The 24,736-nt window shown below is 54.7% G+C and overlaps 2 protein-coding genes across 5 annotated transcripts; one reads left to right on the top strand and one right to left on the bottom strand.

The window, feature by feature from the left end:
• Window positions 1-650: 650 nt before the first annotated feature.
• Window positions 651-4,565, bottom strand: RPL19 (ribosomal protein L19). Its single transcript, XM_070394434.1, has 6 exons — window positions 4,511-4,565; window positions 3,598-3,704; window positions 2,490-2,612; window positions 1,729-1,849; window positions 1,052-1,162; window positions 651-854 (listed from the first exon to the last, which is right to left on the bottom strand). Exons 1-6 carry the CDS (start codon window positions 4,513-4,515, stop codon window positions 731-733), a joined length of 591 nt encoding a protein of 196 aa, XP_070250535.1. The 5' UTR covers window positions 4,516-4,565; the 3' UTR covers window positions 651-730.
• Window positions 4,566-6,902: 2,337 nt separating this feature from the next.
• On the top strand, window positions 6,903-24,681 carry CACNB1 (calcium voltage-gated channel auxiliary subunit beta 1). 4 transcript variants are annotated; one of them, XM_070394423.1, is made up of 14 exons: window positions 6,903-7,159; window positions 9,487-9,573; window positions 12,498-12,617; window positions 13,698-13,820; window positions 14,361-14,497; window positions 14,728-14,804; window positions 15,201-15,355; window positions 16,425-16,505; window positions 16,917-16,975; window positions 17,160-17,269; window positions 17,426-17,577; window positions 20,500-20,595; window positions 21,018-21,203; window positions 22,882-24,681. In XM_070394423.1, the coding sequence occupies exons 1-14, from the start codon at window positions 7,073-7,075 to the stop codon at window positions 23,344-23,346; spliced, it is 1,935 nt and encodes a 644-aa protein (XP_070250524.1). In that variant the 5' UTR covers window positions 6,903-7,072; the 3' UTR covers window positions 23,347-24,681. The 4 variants fall into 4 exon arrangements, with proteins under 4 accessions (XP_070250524.1, XP_070250525.1, XP_070250527.1 ...); XM_070394424.1 differs by lacking the exon at window positions 15,201-15,355 and adding an exon at window positions 16,161-16,180 and having other exon boundaries at window positions 6,904-7,159; XM_070394426.1 differs by lacking the exon at window positions 22,882-24,681 and having other exon boundaries at window positions 6,907-7,159; window positions 21,018-21,418.
• The last annotated feature ends 55 nt before the right edge of the window (window positions 24,682-24,736 follow it).

Here is a 24,736-nt window from a genome sequence, read left to right as displayed (position 1 = left end):
TTAGAAATTGTGATGCTCGGTGACAGCTTGTTACACCTCAGTACAGCTGTTTAGGGAAGTCCAGGTGTAACTTCTGGACTGATGTTATAGGGCAGCTTTCAACCTTGGACCTCAGTGCCCAGTTGAGAAGTGTAAGCACTATATTTGCTGTTATTTTTAATACTATGTGACAACTATTGGTTCACAACCAACATTTGAGACCACTTTTAAGGTGCCACCCATGCTCTGCTATGAAAGCATTTCTGAAGCACAGTATTTTGGAGGCTTGGGTAGAGGCCATTCTTTCCCTCCCTGCAAAGTGGCTCTACACCCCACGAAAACAAGGTAAAACACACACAAATCCCCTCTATCCTGGATGGAGAGGTCAAGAGATGTAACAGCGACCTTGGAAGGGCCTATATCTGTCCTCAGTGTGGTCATTCTGGCCCCCTGAATAGTGAAGACCCGCCCTGGCCAGGTAGCTCAGTTGATTAGTGTTGTCCTGATATACCAAGGTTTTGGGTTCAAGCCCCGGTCAGGGCATATACAAGAACCAACCAATCAAGGCATAAACAAGGGGAACAAAACAACGTTTCTCCTTCTCTCCCTCTCTAAATAAATACATAAATAAGTGAAGACCCACAATCAGTAACTTTGGAAGAAGCAGAGAGGTAGATGAAGGCTGCTTTTATTAAATGACTGAACCATGGAATTGCCAAGGCCACGATGTACAGGGAAGAGAGGGGAAGCTTTATTTCTTGGTCTCTTCCTCCTTGGACAGAGTCTTGATGATCTCCTCCTTCTTGGCCTGGAGCCGCTCTTCACGGCGTTTGCGGGCTTCCTTGGTCTTAGACCTGCGGGCCTCGGCCTGGTCACTGAGAAATGGAAAAGATGGGTCAGTTTGAGAACAGAGAGGCTGCTGGGAGACGGAAGCACATGCCGTTCTCACTATGAAGAACTCCCACTTCAACTAACCTAGTCCCTACCCCGCCCGTCTCAGAGGAACACCTGTAATAATAAAAGTCAAAGAACCTGCCCCATGACACAGAGGCCGATTCCTGAAGAAACTTACGCCAGAAGCTTCTTGCGAGCCTTGTCTGCCTTCAGCTTGTGGATGTGTTCCATGAGAATCCGCTTGTTTTTGAACACGTTACCCTTCACTTTCAGGTACAGGCTGTGGTACCTGCAGGATGTAGGGAGCAAGTGGTTCTAGCCAGTGATGGGATCAGAGGTTGGCCCCTCCACACCAAGTCCCTAAAGCGTGTAGGGTTCCTTTCCTCTCTTCTGTTGCTGATGAACTACTTTCCCCCAAACCAAAACTTTCTGGCCAGAAGAGCTCGTCTGGCAGATAATTCAATACTTTGACTACCCAGATGATGTATGGGGGTGGGATGAGAAGAAAAACAGCTAGCCCTGGCTGAGTAGCTCAGTTGGTTCGTGTCGCTCCAATACGTCAATGTTGCGGGTTCTATCCCCATCCCCAGTCGGGGCACATATAGAGGTCAACCAATGAATGTATAACTAAGTGGAACAACACATTGATGTCTGTTCCCCAAACCCCTCTAAAAACAACAACAACAAAAAACAAACAAACAAACAAAGTAGGATAGAATGAAAGAATTTTCTAAGCTTACTCAACACACATAGCTCCCTAGCCAAGGCCAATGAGCTAGAATTGTGTCTGCACAAAGAACAAGCCATCAGAGCAGCAAATGGGTCTTGGTGGGCCCAAGAGGAAGACATGCTTACATGTGGCGGTCGATCTTCTTAGATTCACGGTATCTTCTGAGTAGCCGGCGAAGAATCCTCATCCTCCTCATCCAGGTCACCTTCTCAGGCATCCGAGCATTGGCGGTACCCTTTCGCTTACCTGCAGGCAGATGAGTTAGGTCCACTCTCGTGCATTTAGATCTCCAGGGCGTTATTCAAGCCAGCTGACTGGTCATAATGATAGCCACCAACTTCCACCTTGTGAAAACCTTTATAATTTACTAGGTCATGTGCCAAATGCTATCATTTTAAGTAACATTTCCATTTTACAGATGATCCCAAATATTTTATTTCTTTCACTTATTAAATTTTAAAGGAAGCATAAAGAAGGCAATTCTTCCCCATATGTTTTGCACAGAATGTGGATATGATGGGCACGCACCAAGGCAGCATGGTCAGCTGGAAGGGGCTTTAAGGGTGGTGTGACCTTCATCTCCCTAAATCATCCTGACCCTTTTTGAAAGTGGTTTTAGAATTTATTGGACATTTTCAAGTACCAAGTAGAATCCTTGGCATAGGGTAGGTGCTCAAGAAATGTGACCTCTTTCTACCAATACTGTACTTTCAATTTCGACGCTAGCGCCATACTTTCTGATTTGCAGAGAAAGCACATCAAATATCAGAGTAAGAAAAGGGCTCAAGATTAGACAGACCGGGAAGGAAAAGATCCGAAATATATTTCAGTCTAGACTTAAACATCCATCATTTCTTAAGTCTCAGAGGAAGAAGAATGCACTAACCTATGCCCATATGCCTGCCCTTCCTGCGGGCCAAGGTGTTTTTCCGGCATCGAGCCCGGGAATGGACAGTCACAGGCTTCCGGATGATCAGCCCATCTTTGATCAGCTTTCGAATCTGCTGCCCTGGGAAAACATCATGTACCTGGTCAGTCAGATAGGGCCCTGCTCCAAGAATACAAGACATAACCCAGAGCTTAAATAGGACAGGCCATGGACACTGGGTACACCCCCAGCCCAGTGATCTCAAAACTTCCCCCCACTTTTAGGCATTTTGTAGCATACTCAAAATAGCCATCACCACGTCCCAGGTGATGTCTCATCACTCTGGCTCGTCTTCAGTAAGAATCCTGCTAGGTCCATTTAACCAAAATCCTTGTTACCTCCACTCCCTCTTGGTAACTTCCCATCCACTGACCCTCTACACTGTGTGCCTGCCTTAGCTATAAACTGCCTGCCCACGCTGTATTTGTATTTGAGCCCAATCTCCTTCCCCCACTGTCAAAGCCCATTTGCAGTGGTTCCTGTACCTATCACAATGATCCCAAATAAAGTGCCTTACAATTGTCATCGAATACTTTTTTCCCTGTAATAGTATATGGAAGTATTGTGGTATGATGCTCTCTGTAGGAATGACATCTATTTGCCTCGAATATGCCAACAGGATCTCTTCAGTTTGAGGCCCCAGGTCTTCCCACATCATTATTTCCTTGGTCATTTCTACCCCCCAGTGCCTCTACTCTCTTCATAAATCCTTCACAGAGCTACAAAATAGAGAATCCACTCTAAGAATAGTCATTAATGTAACACTGGGTGGTTCCATCCACTTGTGGTGTTTTTTTTCTAGGAAGAGCTAAAACGAAATCCTAGCTCTTTTACTTTTTAATTAAAAAAAAAATTTTTTTTTCTATTAACAGTTTGTCCATTGATCTGTAGCCTGCCATTTTGGCGAATGGCCGGAATAAAAACTCTGGCATCTCCATTATTTCTGTGATCCCTCCATTTTGGTAGACCTCGCAGACTATAAAGTCAACATGACTGTGTCGTCTTCCGTCTCATGAAGAATGAGTGAGGGGTAGGGTGAGGGAGGAACATAGACCCAAGAACTCACGGGAGTTGGCGTTGGCGATTTCATTGGTCTCATTGGGGTCCAACCAGACCTTCTTTTTGCCACAGCGGAGGACGCTGGAGGCAAGCCTCTTCTGAAGCCTGAGCATGCTGCGGCAAGCGGAAAGAAAGCACGGTCAGGCCCTGGGAGCCACTGCTAGGAAGGAACGAGAATCCCCGCACATCTGCCCTCCCAGGTCTTCCAAGGCGGTGAAGCCTAACCCACGGGGAAGTGGATGCGCACGCGCAGACAAGTGTTAGGGGCAAACACATCTCCTCCCCTAAGACTTTTGCCATCACACCCCCAGATCTTCCCTGTATCATTCCCTCTCCCCTCTGGCGAATGAGAACGGGTGAAATCAGGATGAAGAGGGGGCTTCTGCCCGTCCTGGTATTCAGCTCTAAAAACAAGTGTTTTAGACCTGATGTGCTAGTCTAGTCCCTTGCTTCCTGGGCTCGTTTCCTTCGTCTCATCACAGCAAGAAGCGGGATTCAGCTGCCCTTAGTTTTCTCATGGGCGGTCTAGGGAGGCGCTAGGCTTCCGCCCATGTTGGCAGCCGGGAGGCCTGGGACCCAATCTCATGGGCGCGGAGATCGGCTCGGATGCAGGAGCGCCCCGCGAGCATGGAGGCCAGGGCCTAGCCACCGCCGCGACCGTCCCTCCGCCCGCGTGGGTCGCCCCCGATCCGCGTGCGGCGCGGCGCCCCGCCTTCCGCGGCCTGCAGTTCTCGGGACGCTCCGCCAGCCCAACCCCTCCAGGCCGGGGCCTAGGGTGCCGGGCCGGCCGACCCCAAACTCGGGGACCCGCCGCGTCAGGGCCGCCTCCACCTCATCTCTCCCATCGGGGGCCACGGCCCCGCGCCCCGCCGTCCCCGGCAGCCGGGATCACCCCAGGCCGGAGACCCGCGAGCACTCACCTCATGGCTGCTGCCGCAGCGGCGAAAGGAAAGACTCACTCCGCCCCGGCTCCTCCCATTATCTGTGAAGGGGAGAGGCCACCCCCCGCTCCGCTTCCAGCCGTATTCCCCTCTTGTCCTTTCATCTTCCGCCATCCTAAACTTACTTACATCGAGTGTCAATACCAGAGATGATAGGAGCGTGATATCGGGAATCGTTTTAAACCTAAAAACATAGAAAATATACCCCTTTGGTAAGGCAAAGTGGTATAGTCCGACTTCCAGCTACGCACGCGCAGCCGGATCACGTGGTGAGTGGGAGCCGGATGTCAGCTGGAATGCGCAGGCGCGGTAGGGGATTTTGCTAGAGTGGCCCAGTCCTTACAGGCACCCTGTATTCTCTGGGAAGATGTTTTATTAGCGGGGGGACCACATTAGTGAATGAAGCGGAAGAAAATAATAGGGCAGATATTAGGCAAAAGCCACCTTTTTATTCATTTTCTCCGTAGATCGGGAGCCCCTGGAGTGCAGAATAGGTCACCAGAGACGTTAGCTTGTTTTTGCACCACTGTGGTTCTTAATCTCTTAGAGCCTCAGCTTTCTCCTATGTAATATTTCCGTAATCCAGTTGTGAAAATCACGTGAGTTAATGTTTGCAACTCGCAAAGGGAAGCTTTAAGACAAGCTTCTTGATCGTAGGAAAATGGTTTGGCTTACACTGCATTACAGCAGGTTTAGAGCTTAGAGCATAGTAAATACTTGAGAAATAATATTTTGGCTGAGTGAATGCATAGCTGTGAAAGTTTAAAAACAATTCGAATGACCGCACAACCCATAGTTCTTCCCTCCTGGTCTGGCGTACCCAGTGCAAAAACCCAAGGAGAATATTCTGGGGTCCAAGAAACCTCGATCTGAGTGCTGGCTCCACCTGATTACCCCATCTCTATCTGAATTTTCCTGGCTGCTAAACAGAGCTCGTGTCAAAAAGGGAGAAACAGGAGCAAAATTTATGCCACTTTCTCACAACACAATTAGTGTCATTGTCATGTTACAGCTAAGTGAGGTAACGGAAATGGAAAATCCAGGTCTTTGACTGCAAAACCCACGCCTTCTGTCATGCCAGGCTCTCTTGTGCCTAAAGGGCCGACGGAGACCCTGCTCCGGATTGGATCTGCTCATAGGACAATGCTAATGGGTTTCAGCTGCAATCTCTCTCAAAGCGATGTGATCAGAAAAACAATGTAGGCTGGCCATCTACTTGTTGCAGGCCGGCCTTATATTAGGGTCACTAAACCTGGGCAAATCTCCATTCTTCTTCTCACCTCTCCTCTTTGTGGAACAGCGGGAGGGGTAGATTAGGGAGATAACAGGTCCTCCTGTCACGACTGACCCCTACACAGCACCTTACAACATCTCCAAAGGCCCCAGCAATCCATCTTTTAATTTCATTTTCCCTCATCCTCCCAATAATCCCAGGCGACCAAGATACCACAGTACTGGCAACCCCATTTTACAGAAAAGGTGTAGTGATTTGTCCGGGGCCACATGACCAGAAGGGGCCTGAGCCAAATTGGCACCAAGGTCTCTTGCCAGAATCCCCTACCCCTTCTCTCTCCGAAGATCATGCATGGTAAGTGGAGTCCAGGCCTTGGATATTTGTCCCCAAATAAGGATGAAGAGGGAGCAATCCTAAGTCAATGGTCATTAGATCTGATTTTAGCCAGTCTCTCCTCTCCGCTCATTTCTTCGTCCTTTTTCTTCTCTCTTCCAAAGTACACGGACCTCACCCAGCTCCCATCCCGGCCTTTTGGAAGGGCCTGGGATACTAGCAGTCAGGACAGAAGGACTCCTGGGTCCCTGGGATTTCGTGTGCTCAGCTGGGACTCCCTTTGGACACCCTCCCCACTCCAGCCTCAGCCCCCGCCGGCCAGCCCAGAGTTAGAGGCGGGGAGGGGACTTTGGTTCAAGGGGACCTGGGCTCACACAGGGGAGAAAGCAGTTAAAGCCGGTCCCCGGGACCGAGACGTTCCGGTGGCCCAAGCTGGAATGGGGAGACCAGCCAGGAACAGCGGTTTGGGACGGAAGAGGGGGCGCGGTGCCAGCCACGCTAAGCCGCGTTACACCTCCATTAGCGCTTGGCATCCCTGGCAGACCGCCACCCCCGGCCCCCAACCCTCTGGCGAGTTTCTAACCCCCACCCCTGCCCCCGCAGCGTGGGCCGCCTTCACCCGGGCCGGTCCGAGGCCAGCGCGCGCTCTGCCCCGGGGCCGGGAGGGGCGCGCTTCCCTCCAGCCGCCCCGCCATTGTCCGCGCGGAGCCCGCGGAGGGGCTGCGGGGGGCGGGGCCGGGGCGGGCGGAGGGGCGGGGGGAGATGCTGAGCCTTCAGGGGCGGAGGCGGCGGCGGCGGCGGCAGAGGAGCGAGCGGGAGGAGGGAGGGACGGCAGGAAGAGGGCAGCCGCAGGCAGGGCCAGGTGGCTGGATCCGGTGCTGGCTGCGCGGCGCGGCTCTCGGTTCCTCCGGCCTCTCGTGCGCTGAGGGCGCCCGGCGGGGCCGGGCCGGCGGCCGGAGGGGAGGCTCCTCTCCATGGTCCAGAAGACCAGCATGTCGCGGGGCCCTTACCCACCCTCCCAGGAGATCCCCATGGAGGTCTTCGACCCCAGCCCACCACAGGTGAGGCGCAGAGGCTGGCCGGAGGGACCGTGGGGAGGCAGGGGCTATCAGCTCGGCGCGGAGGGGAGCGGGGCGCCTGCTCGCCCCCAGTCCCTGCGGGTTCATGATGGATGGGCGCTTGGCCCGGAATGGGGCTGCGGTTTTGCGGAGCCGGAGGAGGCAGGCGGAGCGCCTGTCACCCTCGCTTCCTCGTGTCCCTGCCGCTCGGGGACAGGTTCCCGTGGGCTGAGAGTGGGGGTGCCGGCGGGGGGATCCCGGGGTGGAGGGAGGCTGGAGAGCGAGCTCAGGCCAAGGGGGCGACGCAGAGCACGCTCTTGGGCGCCGGGCGGGGGTGGGTGGGGCGGGGGTGGCTCGGGGCGATGGCCGAGGCGCTAGTCAGAGGGCGGCGCCAGCAGGCCTTCGGAGCCGCAGACCGCGGCCCTGGAGCGTGGGGAAGGGGCCAGGCTCGCATTCCGGCCACGTCAGCTACACCCCTCTATTGGACCAGCTCCTCGCCCCCAACACCCACGTTCTCGCTCTCCGCCAGTCCTCCCCTCCCCCCTCAGCCCCGGAAAAATGCCTCCAAAGTTTGGAAAGTTGGATGGATGCCAACTCGCTGTCCTGGAGGGGAAGAAGCTGTGTTACCTGGGGGAGGAGGGCTGCTGCCCCGCCCCCGCGAACACATAGCTGTGCCCACGGGTGACTCCGAGGAAGGGGCGTTCTTGGGTGTGGTGGGTGCCCGTGCATGACGAGCAAGGTCTGGGCTGGTTCCTCTGGGCATGTCCTTCTCTAATCTGGCAACACCCCAAGGCCGGGATGGCATTAACTCTTTTCTGGCTGTGGCCGGAGTGGAGCAACTGTAACCGCCCTGATCATGTGGTTAATCTGCATGTGTGTGTGGCGGGGGTCAGGCCAGACCTAAAAATACCTTCCTCCTCCACCCCCGGCCCCTTGGAGCCTGCGAGGCAGCTGACTGGCCTTTCTTTCAGCTGTCCCTTGTCCTCTGGGTGCCACTCCCTTTTCCCAGCCTGGGGTGGTGGTGTGAGAGCGAGTCCGAGCTTCCTGGGTGATCCTCTTAAGTTTGTAGGGATCCCCAATTCCAGAGGTAGGGTGTATGTCTGGTTTAAAGAGGGGTATAGGAGGGAGGATTCTGGGGTTCCCAGGTGCCCTTCTTTGCCATCTATTCATCCTCCTCCTGGTACTTAGGCCCAAGGAACCAGAGATCCTACTCTGGTCATGGCTTAGGTACCTTCTTTGGTAAAGAAACTCTAGGATGCAGGCTGGGGGCACGAGCTTGGAGGGCCTAAACCCTCATTCATCATGACCCCCTCCTCTGGCCTGGCCTGGCCTGGGGTCCGTGTGTGTGTGTGTGAGTTGGGGAGGGCTAAAAAGAAGCCCCTTTCAGGAGGCCTGGACATAGCTGGATGTGCGGCTATTTGAGTGGTCAGGCAGTGTCCACTCCAGCCAAGACAGGAGCCTCCTCAGTGAGACTGAGCCAGCCTACCCCAGGGGCTTGTGGGAGCTGTCTCCTAGGCTCATCTTGGGGCAGGGCCAAGGGGCATTTAGATCAATGCAGCCTGGTGGGTACCATGGGGACAGGATGTTGGCAGTGGCAGCTGGGGGTTAGTGGGAGGGTGCTCGATCCCTCTTGCCCCCTTGGGGAGAGGTGAGGCCTGAGAAAAAGTCCTGCCAGGGTAGGGGGTGCTGAGCTTAAATATGCCCCATGACAGTGGGCCAGGGTTAGAAGTTTACTTACCACACACCTCACCCCCTCCCTGGAAATCTAGTGTGGGGTCTCCTAGGGCTGAAAGCTGCCCCTCCCCTCCCCGCTCTGCAAAAAAGGAAAGCAAGAGTTGGGCACAAGAAAAGCCAAGCGGGGCCCTATTGGCAATTGGCAGTTCCTCTTCTCTCTAGGGGCCACAGGCACACTCAGCCTGCTCCCCTCCAGCTGAGGGGGAGCGGGAGAGGGACTTCCCCCAGGTTTCTTCACCACCACCACCACCACCACCCCAGCACTGCAGGCGGCTTCTCCCTTCCCTCCAGGCCTCTGCAGCCTGCCCAGCATCGTAATTAGCTTTGCTGCCTAATGAGCCTCCAGTTCCTCAGTGCCTTCCCCTTCCCAGCCTCTCTGGCTTAGTTTGAGGGCTCTCTTGCACTGTCCCCCGACCCCATGGCTGTGGTCTGAGCCCTCCCTCCCCTTCGGGCTGTACCATCTCAGGAAGAATATAGGGGGCTGTTCAGATCAGGGAATGATATTTCCAAGGCTCCGCTGTAGTGCCGGCCGGATAGGGTAAGGGCTGGGAAGGGGCCTTTCTGATTCCACTCTTGTCCCTTCCTGGCTCCTCCAGGGCAAATACAGCAAGAGGAAAGGACGGTTCAAAAGGTCGGACGGGAGCACATCCTCGGATACCACATCCAACAGCTTTGTGCGCCAGGTAATGGGGGTGCTGGGCCGAGAGGAGGGAGGTGGCTAGCTGCTGGAACCCGGCTTTGGTGAGCTGGGTCTGAGACTTTCTCCAGGCACCCTCCCCCATGCCATTTGTCGCCTGCCTGGAACCACCCATCATGCTGACACCCCATGACCTCTCCTGCCTGTACTGTCAGCTGTAACCACGCCCTCAGCCCCCGCCCAGCCCCTCCCCCAGCACCAGGCACCAACCCCTGTTGCCTGCCTGCGTCATCTCATTCAGGGACAGCCTGGCTTGCCTCCTAGCTTGCTTCAGGCTGTCACCCACTCCCCCTGCCGGCTGTCTGCTTCCACGTCCTCCCCCAGAATCTGTGACAGCGTTGGGTAGAGGCAAGTCCTAAGAAATGAGGAGCCAGGACATTTGAGTCCCTGGAGCCCTGGTCAGGTGTGGGTCAGGGAAAGGCGCTCCTCATATCCAGATGTGACTGTTCTTTAATATGCAGAGAGAACGTGTGTTGAAGGAGGTGGGGTACTGGCAGGAGGGAGTTGATTTGAGAAAGGACTTTAGCCCAGCACCCCTGACTGAAGGCAGGGTCACTGAAGAGCTTTCTGGGGTCTTCTGTGCTCAGTCAGGAGGACGCCGTTCTCATCTCTGTTCTAAGTCTCAACCCCAGGCCATCTCAGGCTCAGGGAGAAGCAAGCGGTTGCTATGACTACAGAGCATCTCAACAAAAAAGGGAGAGGGGCTTGGGATCAGACAAGGAAAGGAGTATGTTGAAGAGGAAGTGGGCGGGGCATCTGAGGGCAGGGGTAGTTGGGAGGAAGGGCCCTCTGGAGGTCAAGCCCCCTCTTGGACCAGGAGAGGGAGGATGGTACCAGGCAGATCCACCACAGGTTGGAGTGAGGCCCTTCTTTTTGATTCCTCTTTCCCCAGCACTTGGCACATGTGAGCCCAGGAAAGGCACCCTTCATCCTAGCATCTCTTAAGTGCACAAACAGGAAGTCCTTTCCTCAGTCTCTCCTTCATCCCTCCTGTTGCAGGACTGGGCTAGGACCGGGCTAGGAAGCATGATGCTGTGCTGTCAGTGTAACCCCTCTTGACAGAAAAAGGACTTGGTTCCCTCAGTGTTTGGTAACCCAGGTTGTCAGACCCCAGTCTCTAATCCTTTCTCCTCTCATCTCCCTAGTCCTGACCCCCAGTAGGTGGCAGGGAGTGGGGGGGGGGCAGTCCTTGCCACATCTCTGAGCTAAATATACCCTAGCACTTTGCACATGTAGCAACTCTGCTTGTAATCTGAGCCCCCTGGGGGAGCGGGCAGTTTGGGCCACCTCCTAGGCCAGCGGGGCCAGGCACTGAGGGCGCTGTGATGGAGGCGCCCAGCCGGACCCTCGTGGTGGTGAGCTGGGGATGGGGGGCAGGGTGGGAGCAGCCCCTCAAGGAAGCCTGCCTCTCTGCCTCCTCACTGTTTCCCTGTCTCCTGCCATTCCTGCCATGTCTGTGTGCGTGCATGTGCGTGAACGCGTGTGCATGTGTGTGTCGGTCAGTAGGTGCCTCTCTGTCACTCTCTCTGGCTCTCTGTGCATCTGTCTCCCTGACTCTGAGTGCTCCCGTCGGGAGGGGTGAAGAGTGGTAGTCGAACTGGTTTCCATTCTCCTTCCTTTACGTCTCTTTTCCAGCTTCTGTTAGTGACTTCACCCCCCACCTCCAACCTGTCCCCTCACGACTCTCCCATTTTCATGATTTGGCTGGGAAGAGGATGGACAGCTGCACTAGCTAATGACCAGGGCCCTCTGAGGGAGGTGGGACTGTGTCTTCTCTCCTCAGGTCCCCTCCATACCAAGCTAATGGGCATTTCTGGACAAGTGACCCTTTCGTGCCCTCAGGAACAAAAACCCCCCACACCTCCTCAGTCCTGTTCTTACCCACGTCACCTCCCACCCCTTGTAGCAACAGCACCGCTGCTCAGACACACAAATCCACGCCTCCTGGCTCCTGGCCTCAGGTGCTGCACACCCTCAGGGACACTGACACCTAGGGTGCCCCCTGTATGTGCTCATGGATACCTGCTTGCATTCAGTCATGACATCCAGCACATACGATAGCACACACCCTCCTAAATGGACCTGAAGTTGCACATCCAAGCGTCCCCAGGAGTAAGCGTGTTCATTCACACTGCGTGTCTGGACTATTCGTGTCTTACACATGTGCCTGCATCGCTGAAGGAGTTATGCTCTGGGATGGTCGATGTGGTCCTGGCGCACCCCCACTTCTGAGCCGGCCTTACCCCTGGCAGCTGCAGCTCTGGCAGTAAGGAAAGGCCTGCCCCATGTTCTGCTCTTCACTGGCCTCTGCTGCCTGCACCATCTCAGGAATCTTGGACTTTCTTTTGTATCTTCTGAGAGCCTCAGGGTTGGGGCTCCCCTGGTTCTGCCAGGGGAGGTAGGATTCTGTCTTCCCTCACCCTTGAGCACAAGACAGCGGAACTTTTGGCGGCCCCGTCATACAGAGCAGGCTGCCCACTGCCAACAGTGCAGAAAGCTCAGGCCTATGCTGGTGGCTACAGTCCCTGGAAGGACCCACTGGGCTTCTGCTGAGTCTGTCTCGGCTGGTGCTGAGGGGAGGGGAAGGAACGAGGAGCAGGGTGGGGAGATTCGTCCCCTGGCACTCCTCTATTGCGCTGCCCCTATCAGGTTCCCGCCCCTCCCGGCCCGAGCAGCTGTCCTTGGACCTGCCTTAACCCCTGGCTGGCTGCCGTCACCCTTTCTAGGGCCACACCTTTCTTGTGGGCCTGCGAACCTCAGTCCCTTCTAATACCACCTTCTTCTAGCGCCATGGCATCGTGCTGGGCTGCCTGGGGCTTGAGGCATCCATGATGGGTGGCATCTCCATGCCTTCTGAGGCCCAGGAGCTGGGGATGCAGTGTTGGCCCTGAGCTGGCCCTGTCTTTTCAGGGCTCAGCGGAGTCCTACACCAGCCGTCCATCCGACTCTGATGTGTCTCTGGAAGAGGACCGAGAAGCCTTAAGGAAGGAGGCAGAGCGCCAGGCGTTAGCCCAGCTTGAGAAAGCCAAGGTGAGAAAGAAGGGAGGGGCTGTGCTGTCCCACCCACCCCCCCACCCCCCGCCTGGCTTTAGAGACAGCCTAGAAAGACCCTGGGTCAAGTCTTGGCCCAGCCGCTTTCTAGCTGGTATACCCTTGGGCCTCAGTGGGCCTTTGTCTTTCACCTATAAAATGTGGGCTAGAATACTGCCTGTTTATACAGTATAATGCAGGGGTCCTCAAACTACGGCCCGCGGGCCACATGCAAATACAAATATTGTATTTGTTCCCGTTTTGTTTTTTTACTTCAAAATAAGATATGTGCAGTGTGCATAGGAATTTGTTCATAGTTTTTTTTAAACTATAGTCCGGTCCTCCAACGGTCTGAGGGACAGTGAACTGGCCCCCTGTTTAAAAAGTTTGAGGACCCCTGGTATAATGTGTCTAATACTGTTTCCACACATAATAGGAGCTTGAGAAGTGCTAAAAATTTACACTTCTTTCTGGAGTCAAACTTCCTGGGCTGCTCTTACTAACTGTACAGTGATCCTAGGCAAGTCACTTAACCTTTCTGAACTTTAGTCTCCTCGTTCATTAAAGTGAAGATAATAATACTTCTTAGGATTTTTGTGATAAATAAATGAGGTAATGCATGTGAAACATGTAACACAGTACCTGGCACACTAAACAGTAGCTTATTATTATTACTAGAGGCCCGATGCATGAAATTCATGCAAGGGGCTCAGCTCTCGCAGCCCTGGCTTTGTCCGGAAGGTCGTTCGGCTGTCTGGTCTAATTAGCATATTATGCTTTTATTATTATAGATTATTATTATTCCTTTTGGGTGTCGTTCTGGGCTTCCCCCACCCCTAATACTTATCACTCCCCAGTGTCCCCCTCCACCCTGAGAGGGCTGAGTTCTACTTTTTGCTTTCTTTTTTATTGTGAAATTTAACATATATGCAAAAACCCTACCAAACCATTCGGTAAAGCTTTTAATGAATAATTTATGATACAAACCTCCACATAATCAACACCCCAGTCAAGAAGTTGTACGTTTTTACATTATGGTCTAACCCTCTGGTTGTCACCCTCCCTGTGCGCCTCCTCTAGACCAAGCCGGTGGCATTTGCTGTTCGGACGAATGTCGGCTACAACCCATCTCCAGGGGATGAGGTGCCTGTGCAGGGAGTGGCCATCACCTTCGAGCCCAAGGACTTCCTGCACATCAAAGAGGTGGAGAGAGCACTTGGCATCTGGAGGGTAGGGGGTACCAGGGGAGGGGCATCTGGAGAAAGACTTCTGAGCCAAGCAGAGCTGGGCTGAGGCTGCTGTGCCACCTTAGACAAATCTTTCCACCTCTCTGAGCCTCTGATTCCTCATTGGTGAAACGGGGTGGTCATGCCCAGGCCACAAGGTTGTTGGGCAGGATTGTGGTGAGGCCTGTAAGTGGAGCGGCAGCTTGCCAGGCACGCGTAGGTGCCAGCGTGTGCTTCTCTTCCCGCCTTTCCAGGGCAGGACGGACACGTGGGGAAGAAGGACTCTCGGAACGGGGATGTGCTGGGGGCAGGGTGATCCGTGGCCCAAGAGGATGCTGGTCCTGGAGTGGTCCTGAAAATTGGGGCTGTCCTCAGAGGCTGGAGCCAGGGGTGGGGCTCTTTGAGGGGGCCACCCCCTGGGCGGGGTAGGCAACTCCGAGGGTAGTTTCCCCCGCAGGGTGGCTGCACCTCCAATCTCCCTCTTGGTCTCTCCCACCCCACCTGCCGTTGTTTGCAGAAATACAATAATGACTGGTGGATCGGGCGACTGGTAAAGGAGGGCTGTGAGGTTGGCTTCATCCCTAGCCCCGTCAAGCTGGACAGCCTGCGTCTGCTGCAGGAACAGAAGCTGCGCCAGAACCGCCTCAGCTCCAGGTGTCTGGCGGGGAGGTGTGGGGGGCACTGCCAACCTCGGGAGAGGCCATTCAGCCAGGACCTGGCCTCACCTCAGGGTGGCCCTGAGGGCACAGAGCTGCCTGTGGTATCACCCGTGGGGTTGGAGAATCTTGGGGGCAGGGCAGCATGTGAGAGAATGAGATTCGCCCCCCCCCCCCCCCACACCCACCCCTTAGCTCACAGTTCCATTTGCCTCTCTACCCACACAGCAAATCAGGTGACAACTCCAGCTCCAGCCTGGGAGACGTGGTGACGGGCACCCGCCGCCCCACACCCCCTGCCAGTGGTAAGAGCTGCTGCCTCCCCAGGGAGTCATGGGGAGCTTCCGGGTGGGGTGGTCTCCCCTTCCTTCCCCTGCAGTACAGGGCACCCCATTCCTGAGTCCTCCACACACATCCAGGGGTCCCCTCTCCATGAAGAGTAGGGCACCCCACGAGCTGGGCCAGTCAGCACCCATCCTCTCATGTCTCTCCTCTCCCATTTCTTTGGTAGCTCCATTTCTCTGCCTGACCCCCCTCCCCCTCCCCCTATTCATTTCTCCCAGCCCTGTTCCATTCACCTCTTCTTCTTTCTTTTTCCCCCATCCCATCCCTGCGTTCTGTATTTGTGTCTCCCTGTCCATCTCACTCCTCCCCACCTCGCCGCCTCCCTCCTCCCTCTCTCTCCTGACTCTGCGGTCCAGGTAACGAAATGACTAACTTAGCATTTGAACTAGACCCCCTAGAGTTAGAGGACGAGGAGGCTGAGCTTGGAGAGCCCGGTGGCTCTGCCAAGACTAGTGTTAGCAGTGTCACCACCCCGTCACCTCATGGCAAACGCATCTCCTTCTTCAAGAAGGTAATCCTTGCTGGGTTCTTGTGAGAGGGGAGGAGGTCAGGGCCCAGATCTTGGGGGTTGGGGGCGCGGAATGGATTCAGATGTGGTAGCAGCCTGATTCTGCGGCGGGGATCGGGGCTTCCTGCTGAAGAGGCAGGAGGGGTGGGATGGCACAGAGGACAGGCGTGTCTATCTCCACACAAAACCCTACCCTGGCCCGCTCCACAGGAAGGGGTAGTTCTTGAAATCCAAGCACCCCTTCCCTTGGAAAGCTGCCCCCCTCCCCAACGAGGAGTAGAACCTGGTAGTAATGAAACCTGACCTTTCCCCTCACTGCCACTGTGATACCCCATGTTTGCCCCCACCCCAGATGTGAAGGGGGCGTGGAACGGTGACTCCATGGGTCTTAGGTGGGCATGTGGGGGTCTACTGGCTGCAGAGCAGGACAGTTAAGAGAACTCTTAAAATGGGCAGGTTGGCTGTACTGGGGCAAGAGGTGGGCACAAATTAGGGGCTGTCAGCCTTCGCAGCTCTTCTCCAAGACCCAGAAAGAGGGTCTTGGTATGTCTGAATATTCTCAAATCCCCTGGACTGACTGATAGTCCGGCTCCCAGCCCTGATCCAGGGCCACCTCTGGCTCCCCCTGGCATGGGGTCCCGTCCCCTCTCTCTGGCTCTGTCTGTCACTAACACGCATGCCCTGTTATCTCTCCTCGTCTGCCCGCTCTCCCTCCCTCTCTTGTCCTGGCTCCTTCCTTGCCCTCTGCCCCTGCCTGGGTGCCCTCCCTTCTCTCCCTCCTCCCCCTCTTGGCAATCTCTGGACCCAGCCAAACAGAAGCAGAAATCGGTGAGTATCACAGCTTTCTGTGTCCCCCCTCCCCACACTTTGGGATGAGCTAGGGGGATCTTCTAACACCCATTTCCCCACCCTTCCTGGTTCTCCCTGCCATCCCTCCCCGCCCTCACCCTGATCCCCACATCTGGGCTCTGGGACCAGCGGGAGGAACGGATGCATGGGGAGCCTGGAGGCTGGGGGAGAGGGGCTCATGCCATCTCCACTCTGGGGTTTCCCCTCCCTGCCTCCCCTCCAGACAGAGCATGTGCCCCCCTATGACGTGGTGCCTTCCATGAGGCCCATCATCCTGGTGGGACCGTCGCTCAAGGGCTATGAGGTAGGAGCCCGTAGCGGGGAGTGGACCCAGAGGGGCCCAGGCCCTCAAAGAGACTCCAGAGGTTCCGAAGGGCCCACGTTCCCGGGTATCTTCCCCAGAGGGCTACCGACCTTCAGAGAAATTCCCCAGAGGGGCCCCACCCACAGGGAGACCCACTCAGAGGGCCGAGTTCCTCCCCCCAAATCCCCAGAAGAGTCCTCGCAGAGGTACCACCTAGAAGAACCATTGGAATCTGAGAGCTCATTGGAGGCTCCTCAGACTCAGAAGACGCCTCCTTCCCCCAGGGTCCCATCCATTTCAGGAATTTAAGAAGAAAATGGCGTGGGAGGGTGCATCTACCCAGCAGCCCACTCTTGCTGAGTGGCTTTTTTCAACACCTGACTTCTCCCCCACCCCACATCCCACCCTCAGGTTACAGACATGATGCAGAAGGCTTTGTTTGACTTCTTGAAGCATCGGTTTGATGGCAGGTAAGACCCCGGGAGCTAGGTCCCCACTGCCACCGCAGTCCTCTGCTGCTGGGGATGGGCAGGATGGCTTGAGTGATCATTCGGGACTCTCGGACTGAGGGGTAGGAGGCAGGCCTAGAGCCTGCGGAGCGGGCAGGGCATTCTAGCCCGCCTGAGCCCTGACTCCCTTTGCCCCATCCCCCAGGATCTCCATCACTCGGGTGACAGCGGACATTTCCCTGGCTAAGCGCTCAGTCCTCAACAACCCCAGCAAACACATCATCATTGAGCGCTCCAACACACGCTCCAGCCTGGGTGAGCCCCCCCTTCAAACCCCCCCATCCCCTGCTTTCTGGGGCCAGACTTTCTGGGGCCAGACGTGGGAGGAGAGCGGGGGGCATCTCCAGAAGTGTTCTATCCACCGCTGCCTCCCTTACATTCCCCCTTCTCCATGACTCCATGTACCCCCAGCTGAGGTTCAGAGCGAGATCGAGCGAATCTTCGAGCTGGCCCGGACCCTTCAGTTGGTTGCTCTGGACGCCGACACCATCAACCACCCGGCCCAACTCTCCAAGACCTCACTGGCCCCCATCATTGTTTACATCAAGATCACCTCTCCCAAGGTGGGTGCAGAGGCCGGACCCGAGAGGGGACAGGAGCTCTTGGGAGTCCAGCTGCCTGTTTAAATCCCAGCTGCTGCTTCCTAAAGATGCGGCTGAATCCCCCCAGCCTAACTTTCCTGCTCTGTAAAACTCCCTCACATGGATATTGTGAAGATTCAACCTAATGTGAATACTTAGTACTTAGCAAAGGTTCCGGTATAATGGACCTCATCATGTATTAGCTATTAATACTCTATAGATCTTAATATAAATGTTGTTATTAGGGTCATGCAGGCCAGTCCCCTAGCTCCGCTCTGGTTAACCTCCCACTCTTGATCCAGAACACTGGAATTCTGTGCGTGTTGTCCCAGGTGTCACCCAGCTACTTGACAGCTGGGAGGTCCTTCCTGCCTTTTGGTTTCAGCCCTTTTTGCTGCACTGTCCTCATGTGGACCTTGATGGAGATGAAATCCGTAGGATTTACGTCTTTGTCATATTGCAGCTCCATTAGTTTTCCCTCCTAGATGTTAATGGGGGAGAAACATGCAGGGCGAGTGTAGGTGAAGAAGTGGGGGTTTGAGACGCATGGAGGACAAGTGTAGGTGAAGGATTTGAAGTTAGAAGACAGCATGGGGTTCAAATTCGAGCTGTAGTTGGCTTATTAATTAGATTTTGTTGGGTTTTTGTTGTTGTTGTTGTTTTTTAAAAAATATATTTTATTGATTTTTTACAGAGAGGAAGGGAGAGGGATAGAGAGTTAGAAACATCGATGAGAGAGAAACATCAATCAGCTGCCTCCTGCACACCCCCCACTGGGGATGTGCCCGCAACCAAGGCACATGCCCTTGACCAGAATCGAACCCAGGACCCTTGAGTCCGCAGGCCGACGGTCTATCCACTGAGCCAAACCGGTCAAGGCGGGGGTTTTTTTTTTGGTTGTTATTTTTTATTGAAATTGAGGCCTCTGACCTCCTTTTCTTCCCCTGTAGAATGGGGATTATAATCCCTCCCTGGTGTTAATTGTTGAGAGGGTTTGAGGTAATGATGTAAAGAGCCCAGAGTTTGCCCTAACTGGTTTGGCTCAGTGGATAGAGCGTTGGCCTCTGGACTGAAAGGTCCCAGGTTTGATTCCAGTACCTTGGTTGTGGGCACATCCCCAGTAGGGGGTATGCAGGAGGCAGCTGATCGATGTTTCTCTCTCATCCATGTTTCTAACTCTCTATCCCTCTCCCTTCCTCTCCTTAAAAAGTCAATAAAATATATTTTAAAATAATAATAATAAAAAAATAAATAAAGAGCCCAGAGTTCATGATGGCAACCAGGGGTGGTAACTGTTATTACCTCATGAGAGCACCCTGGGAGCTGAGCACCCGTTCCTTAAACTTTCTGAGTCCTAAATTTCTAATGAGTATAAAGGGGATGATGAATCTAAATACTTCCTGGAATGGTTGAAAGGATCCAATAAGATCGCAACAACACTTTGTGATCTAGAAAGTACCAGTACGCCCATCCCCCATGGACGAGCAACTGACTGAAGTTAAAGGTGGGGACTCTGAGAGTCCAGACTGCCTGGGTTTATGTCCCAGGGCTGCCACTTACCTGCTCCTTTGGCAAGTCACCTGACATCTCTGTGCCTCAGTGTCCTCATGTGTAAAATAGGGATCCTCAGGTAGTGATTGTGAAGATCAAATAAATGGATTAACCACGAAAAGTGGCTGGTACCTACTAAGCACTATATCTACTTTATTGTTTAAAAGATTTTTATTTGCAGAAGAGTTGCAAGAATAGCCCAAAGAACTCTCATCCTTTGAATGCCCTTCACTTGGATTTGCTAATTTTTTAACAGCTTTATTGGGATATAATTTATGGACCATTCAATTCAGCCATTGAAAGTGTGCAATTCCATTTTCTTCAGATTGACTAATTTTCAACGTTTTGCCACATTTACTTTATCTTATGCATATATGTATGTATGTATGTATATATTATGTACACATAACGATTTGAGAGTAGGTTATAGGGATTGTATGCCTTTATCCCACCATGTATTTCTTAAGAACAAGGACATTAACCACAGTGTAATTGTCAGATTCAGGAAGTGTTATCTAGAATGCAGTCCATCTTCAGTTTTCACCAAAGCCATGTGTCCTGATTGCATTGCATGAAGAGGCATATGACACTGGTTTGCTGCATCATCGGTGATGTTAGCTTTGATCATTTAGCTAAGGTTATGGGTTTGTTTCAGCTATTGTCATTATTATGATTGAGTGAAAATGATAGTAGGGGCCACCTGATGGGATTATTGTCGGGACTCAATGAATTGATCGTGTAAAAAGTACCAAATTGTGCCAATACGCAGCAGGTGCCCCGTAAAGCGTGGCTGTTGTTAACATTAACATGGAGGGGAAGTTGGCCTAGGGCAGTGATGGTGAACCTTTTGAGCTCGGCGTGTCAGCATTTTGAAAAACCCTAACTTAACTCTGGTGCCGTGTCACATAGAGAAATTTTTTGGTATTTGCAACCATAGTAAAACAAAGATTTATATTTTTGATATTTATTTTATATATTTAAATGCCATTTAACAAAGAAAAATCAACCAAAAAACTGAGTTTGCGTGTCACCTCTGACACGCGTGTCATAGGTTCGCCATCACTGGCCTAGACAATGAAGCTGTGAAGGTTAGAGGAACGGGGCTGTATGCCCTTCAGACAGCCACTGTGACGAGAACTTCTAGGACATGTTGGCATGAGACCCAGGAGAGAGGCTGGCCAGTGTGTAGGATGGATACAGAGCTGGTGAGGTGATTTCTAAAGAGGTGGCCAGGGCTGAGAGTCATTCAACATCCCCTCGCCCTGACACTGGCGCTCCACGCCAGCTTTAACCAGGACCTGCCTCTCTGACTTGGTGCATTTCTGGGATTCCCTCTTCTCCCCCCCAAACCAGGTACTTCAGAGGCTCATCAAGTCTCGAGGGAAGTCGCAGTCCAAACACCTCAATGTGCAAATAGCGGCCTCGGAGAAGCTGGCGCAGTGTCCGCCTGTGAGTGCTCAGACCCCGGGGCTGGGGGGCGGCATTTGGATTCTGGTTTCCTCTGGCCTGCCCGGGAGACAGAGTGGCCAGGAACACCTGGGCTGGGTCCAGCGGTGCAGATGGACTTCTGGGAAGGAGTGCTGGGCAGGCAGTCACAGACTGGCTTCAAGCCCCAGAAGTACCACTTCTCTTTGGGGAGTCTAAGCCTTAAATCTAGATTGAGGGAGTTGGACTCTGTGGGTGCCAAGAGCCTTTGTGGTTCTGCCAGTGCCCATCTGAGAGCCCCCCTTCTCTTTCTGGACATCCAGAAGTCTCTTTTTAACTTTGCCCTTCAACCCCTTGGCTCTCCGCCCACCGTGCCCAGGCCATACCCACAACCCCTAGGTCCTGCCTGGCTCATCCTAGCCCTCCCCCTAACCCCGCCTCCACAGGAAATGTTTGACATCATCCTGGATGAGAACCAATTGGAGGATGCCTGTGAGCACTTGGCGGAATACTTGGAAGCCTATTGGAAGGCCACACACCCGCCCAGCAGCACTCCACCTAACCCACTGCTGAACCGCACCATGGCTACTGCAGCCCTGGCTGCCAGCCCTGCCCCTGTCTCCAACCTCCAGGTACAGGTGCTCACCTCACTCAGGAGAAATCTCAGCTTCTGGGGTGGGCTGGAGGCCTCACAGCAGGCCGGGGCGGTGCCCCAGCTGCAGGAGCACGCCATGTAGGTACCCCCTCCTCCCACATCTCCCCTCCTGCCCATGGCCGGGAATTGGAGAACAGGGATCATGGGGAAGGAAGGAAAGAGCTCTATTTTGTAAAAAAAATGTGGTGAGCAGCAGCTTCTGGTGTTTGTGGTTTGTTTATGGGATTGAGGCGGGCTGATGGTACTCCCTGGGCCTGGTGCCATAGGACTACATCCGCTGCCTTGGGGGCTTTTGGGTGTGAGGCCTGATTGGGGGTCCTGTAAGTCAAGTGACTTGGAAGAAAACATGGAGAAGACTGGTAGTCATTCGCTGGACTCCATGCCCATTTTAGACTCAGTAGTGGTCACAGCATTGTAGACCCAACAGAGCAGGGAATCCCACAACGCAGGGGCCTTTAAACCCAAAGCGACTGTCCCCTTCCCTAGAGCCCTAACCACAGGAGGCCCCTCAGAAGGGACCCAGAAAGTAGCATCTTCTGTGATTGATGCTGAACCTTCCATTCTTCTCCCAGTTAAACAGATTCCAGGAAAGGCCCTCCTGTGGGCACCCTGCCTCTCCCTCCTCCTGTGGGAGCCATGGCCCATCCCTGAGATCACATCATGACGTATTTGATTCTCCATTAGAGCCAGAAAAAAAAACATTCTAGACCATTGCTTTTCAAATTCGTTCGCTGAGTCTTATGTGGAAGCTCAGTAGAAGCCATCCTTGCTCTGCTCAGAGGGAGCTAGTGGCTTGGCCTCCACTTCACCTCCACGGGGACCCCTGAAGCACTTCTGTGCCCTCCCACTCCACCCCAGATCTCAGGGGAACAGTTTGGAAACTGCTGCTCTCACCTCGATCACACCACCACAGAGAAACTGGGCCACAGGAAGGGGAGTCAGTTGCTTAGCATCACCCAACTTAAAGGGGCAGGACTAGGACCCAGGCCTCTGTGCACCCTCCCAGTGGCCTCTGTGATGGAAGTGGCCATCGGGCCCTGAGGACATGGGGCCACCTCATCATCTCCTGTGGGGTGGAGACCCATCAGCTTTTCCTATCCTGCTGCTTTGAGTCTTTGCTGGGGGCAGAGGAGGAATTCCATCATTCAACCTGGGTCAGGGAGTGTGGGGTTCTAGAACCCTCTGATGAGGGTCTGGTTTGGGCGGAAGGAGCTGGGGTTAGGGAGCTTGAGCTGAAATCCCCTGAGTGTATTTGGAAAACTGGAGCAATGACTAACCCAATCGACCACTAACGTGGCCATACTAATGAGCTGTTAATGATGTTAATGATGATTTACCCCAAAACAGCATTAGTGACGTGTGTTGAGGAAGCGATGACTAATCGGTCATGGGGTCTGTGTCATGGGAGCCGGGAGAGTTCAGGCCTCCTCAGCCCTGGGAAGGTGGGGCACCCCCTTCCGTCCTAACAAAGGAGCAAATGCCCTGAGGTCCGGGCTCTAGAGTCCTTGGCCGGGCTCCATCCCCTGCCTAGAGCCAGCCCCCTCCTCCCTCAGCCAGGTTGGTGCCTCGGGGCCAACACTAACCTGCATTGCCTTGTTGTGTTTCTCTCACCCCTGCCCGATCTGCATGGTGTGTGCCGTCTGTCTGCTAACCAGGGACCCTACCTTGCTTCTGGGGACCAGTCGCTGGACCGGGCCACCGGGGAGCATGCCAGCGTGCACGAGTACCCGGGGGAGCTGGGCCAGCCCCCAGGCCTTTACCCCGGCAGCCACCCACCAGGCCGGGTGGGCACCGTGCGGGCACTGTCCCGCCAAGACACGTTTGATGCCGACGCCTCTGGCAACCGAAATTCTACCTACACCGAGCCGGGAGACTCGTGCGTGGACATGGAGACTGACCCCTCCGAGGGGCCAGGGCTTGGAGACCCCGCCGGGGGCGGTACCCCACCCGCCCGGCAGGGATCCTGGGAGGATGAAGAAAACGACTATGAAGAGGAGCTGACTGACAACCGGAATCGAGGCCGCAATAAGGCCCGCTACTGCGCGGAGGGCGGGGGGCCCGTGCTGGGGCGCAACAAGAACGAGCTGGAGGGCTGGGGGCGGGGCGTGTACATCCGCTGAGAGGCCGGGGCCACACTGGGAGGAAGGACTCTGAGCCCAGGGGAGGGGAGGTGCAGCTCGCTCACCGCCGGGGTGTATCTGACCTCCAGGGGGCGCTTCTCTTTCAGATGCCTTTGCTCAGTGTTGGTTTTTTTTTAGGTGGTAGCATCCCAGCTCTTGGGAGTCCCTTCCGCTCCAGCTGTAGGTCTTTATCTCCCTGCGGTGGGTGGATGGGGGATGCCCACCTGTCTGCAGTGTCTCCTTTTCCCCTCCTCGGGGGTCTCTCTCCCCTCTCTCTCCCAGAGAAAAGGTGCACTTCCTTAGCTCCTTCTACTTGGGACTCTCCATGGGGTGGCCCTTTCCCCACCTGGAGTAGTTGGGAAGGGTAGGGGGTTTTTCCTGGAGAGAGAGGCCACAGGCTTTTCCAAGAGGGTTCTCTTCCCAAACTCCAGGCCCAGGGTCCCTCCTCATGCCCAACCCTCCCCACCCCTCTCCCCACAGCTTTCTGGCAGCATCGTCTGGTAGGAGGAAGCCCCTTGGGGAGGTGTCTGGGTAGAAACTGATGGGCATCAGATGTAGTGCCATCTGCCCACCCAGGACCTAACCCTGAGGAGCGGGCAATCGGAGACGCTCCCCACCCCACCCCCACCTCCATGTCTCAGCCTTTACCTGCCCCAGGAATGAGCTTTGCCTACACTGTCCCTTGCCTGCTGCCATCAGAAGAGGGGCCCTCCACGTCCCTGTGCCACCTGGGTGTGGAGCCCATGGAACACTGGTCCGCCTCATTTTGAAACCAAAAACTGCTCCTTCATTCCCACCCCAAAACCCCAGGAGAGAGGCCCTTGGGGTTGGTGCCCAAGAAATGATCCCTGCCCCAGGGGTTGCCTCGGGACCACGGATCTCCCCTGGGGGGCTTGGCTGCTGCTGCTGCTGCTGCTGCTCTGTATTTGCCTCTTGTTCTTTACCCACGTCCACTCCACTCCCCCCAGGAGAGGCCTTCCTATCCCCCTCTGACCTGAGTGTCACTCGGCCTAGCATCCCCTTAGCCCAGCAGCCCTGCCCTCCCCAGCACCCCAGCTGGGCCAGAGAGAGCCGATTGTGCCAACGAGGACTGGGCCCTGCCCGGCTGCCCACCTCAGGGATGGGCACCTCATGCCTGTCTCGCCACCTCCTGTGCCAATGTTGTCCCACCCCCCACCTGGGGGTGGGATGCAGCTTCCACTTACTGGTTAGAAGAGACCACTGCCCAACCTTTCCCCCTCCTGTCTGGTATCATGTGCCTCCGTCTGTCCGTCTGTTCGTCTTTACTCCCCTGGGAGTATTTTGCCACATATAAAACCACCATCCTGTCCTTTGCGGCAGCCTCCCAAGCCTGCTTTGTTCCCACGGGGTGGGGGCGGGGGGGTGGGAG

This window comes from Myotis yumanensis, unplaced genomic scaffold (genome assembly GCF_028538775.1).
Source record: "Myotis yumanensis isolate MYYU_CA2020_CCGP unplaced genomic scaffold, mMyoYum1.0.hap1 SCAF_16, whole genome shotgun sequence".
NCBI classification, from domain to species: Eukaryota; Metazoa; Chordata; class Mammalia; order Chiroptera; family Vespertilionidae; genus Myotis; species Myotis yumanensis.
This window is presented reverse-complemented; position numbering and strand designations above follow the sequence as displayed.

Coding starts and splice junctions, on each gene's coding strand:
- RPL19 (XM_070394434.1), bottom strand. Junction 2,613..3,597: donor AATCGCCAACGCCAACTCCC/GTGAGTTCTTGG, acceptor ATGTTTTCCCAG/GGCAGCAGATTCGAAAGCTG. Junction 1,163..1,728: donor AAGAAGATCGACCGCCACAT/GTAAGCATGTCT, acceptor TACATCCTGCAG/GTACCACAGCCTGTACCTGA.
- CACNB1 (XM_070394423.1), top strand. CDS start 7,073: ATGGTCCAGAAGACCAGCATGTCGCGGGGCCCTTACCCACCCTCCCAG. Junction 14,498..14,727: donor CAGAACCGCCTCAGCTCCAG/GTGTCTGGCGGG, acceptor CTACCCACACAG/CAAATCAGGTGACAACTCCA. Junction 17,578..20,499: donor TCAAGATCACCTCTCCCAAG/GTGGGTGCAGAG, acceptor CCCCCAAACCAG/GTACTTCAGAGGCTCATCAA.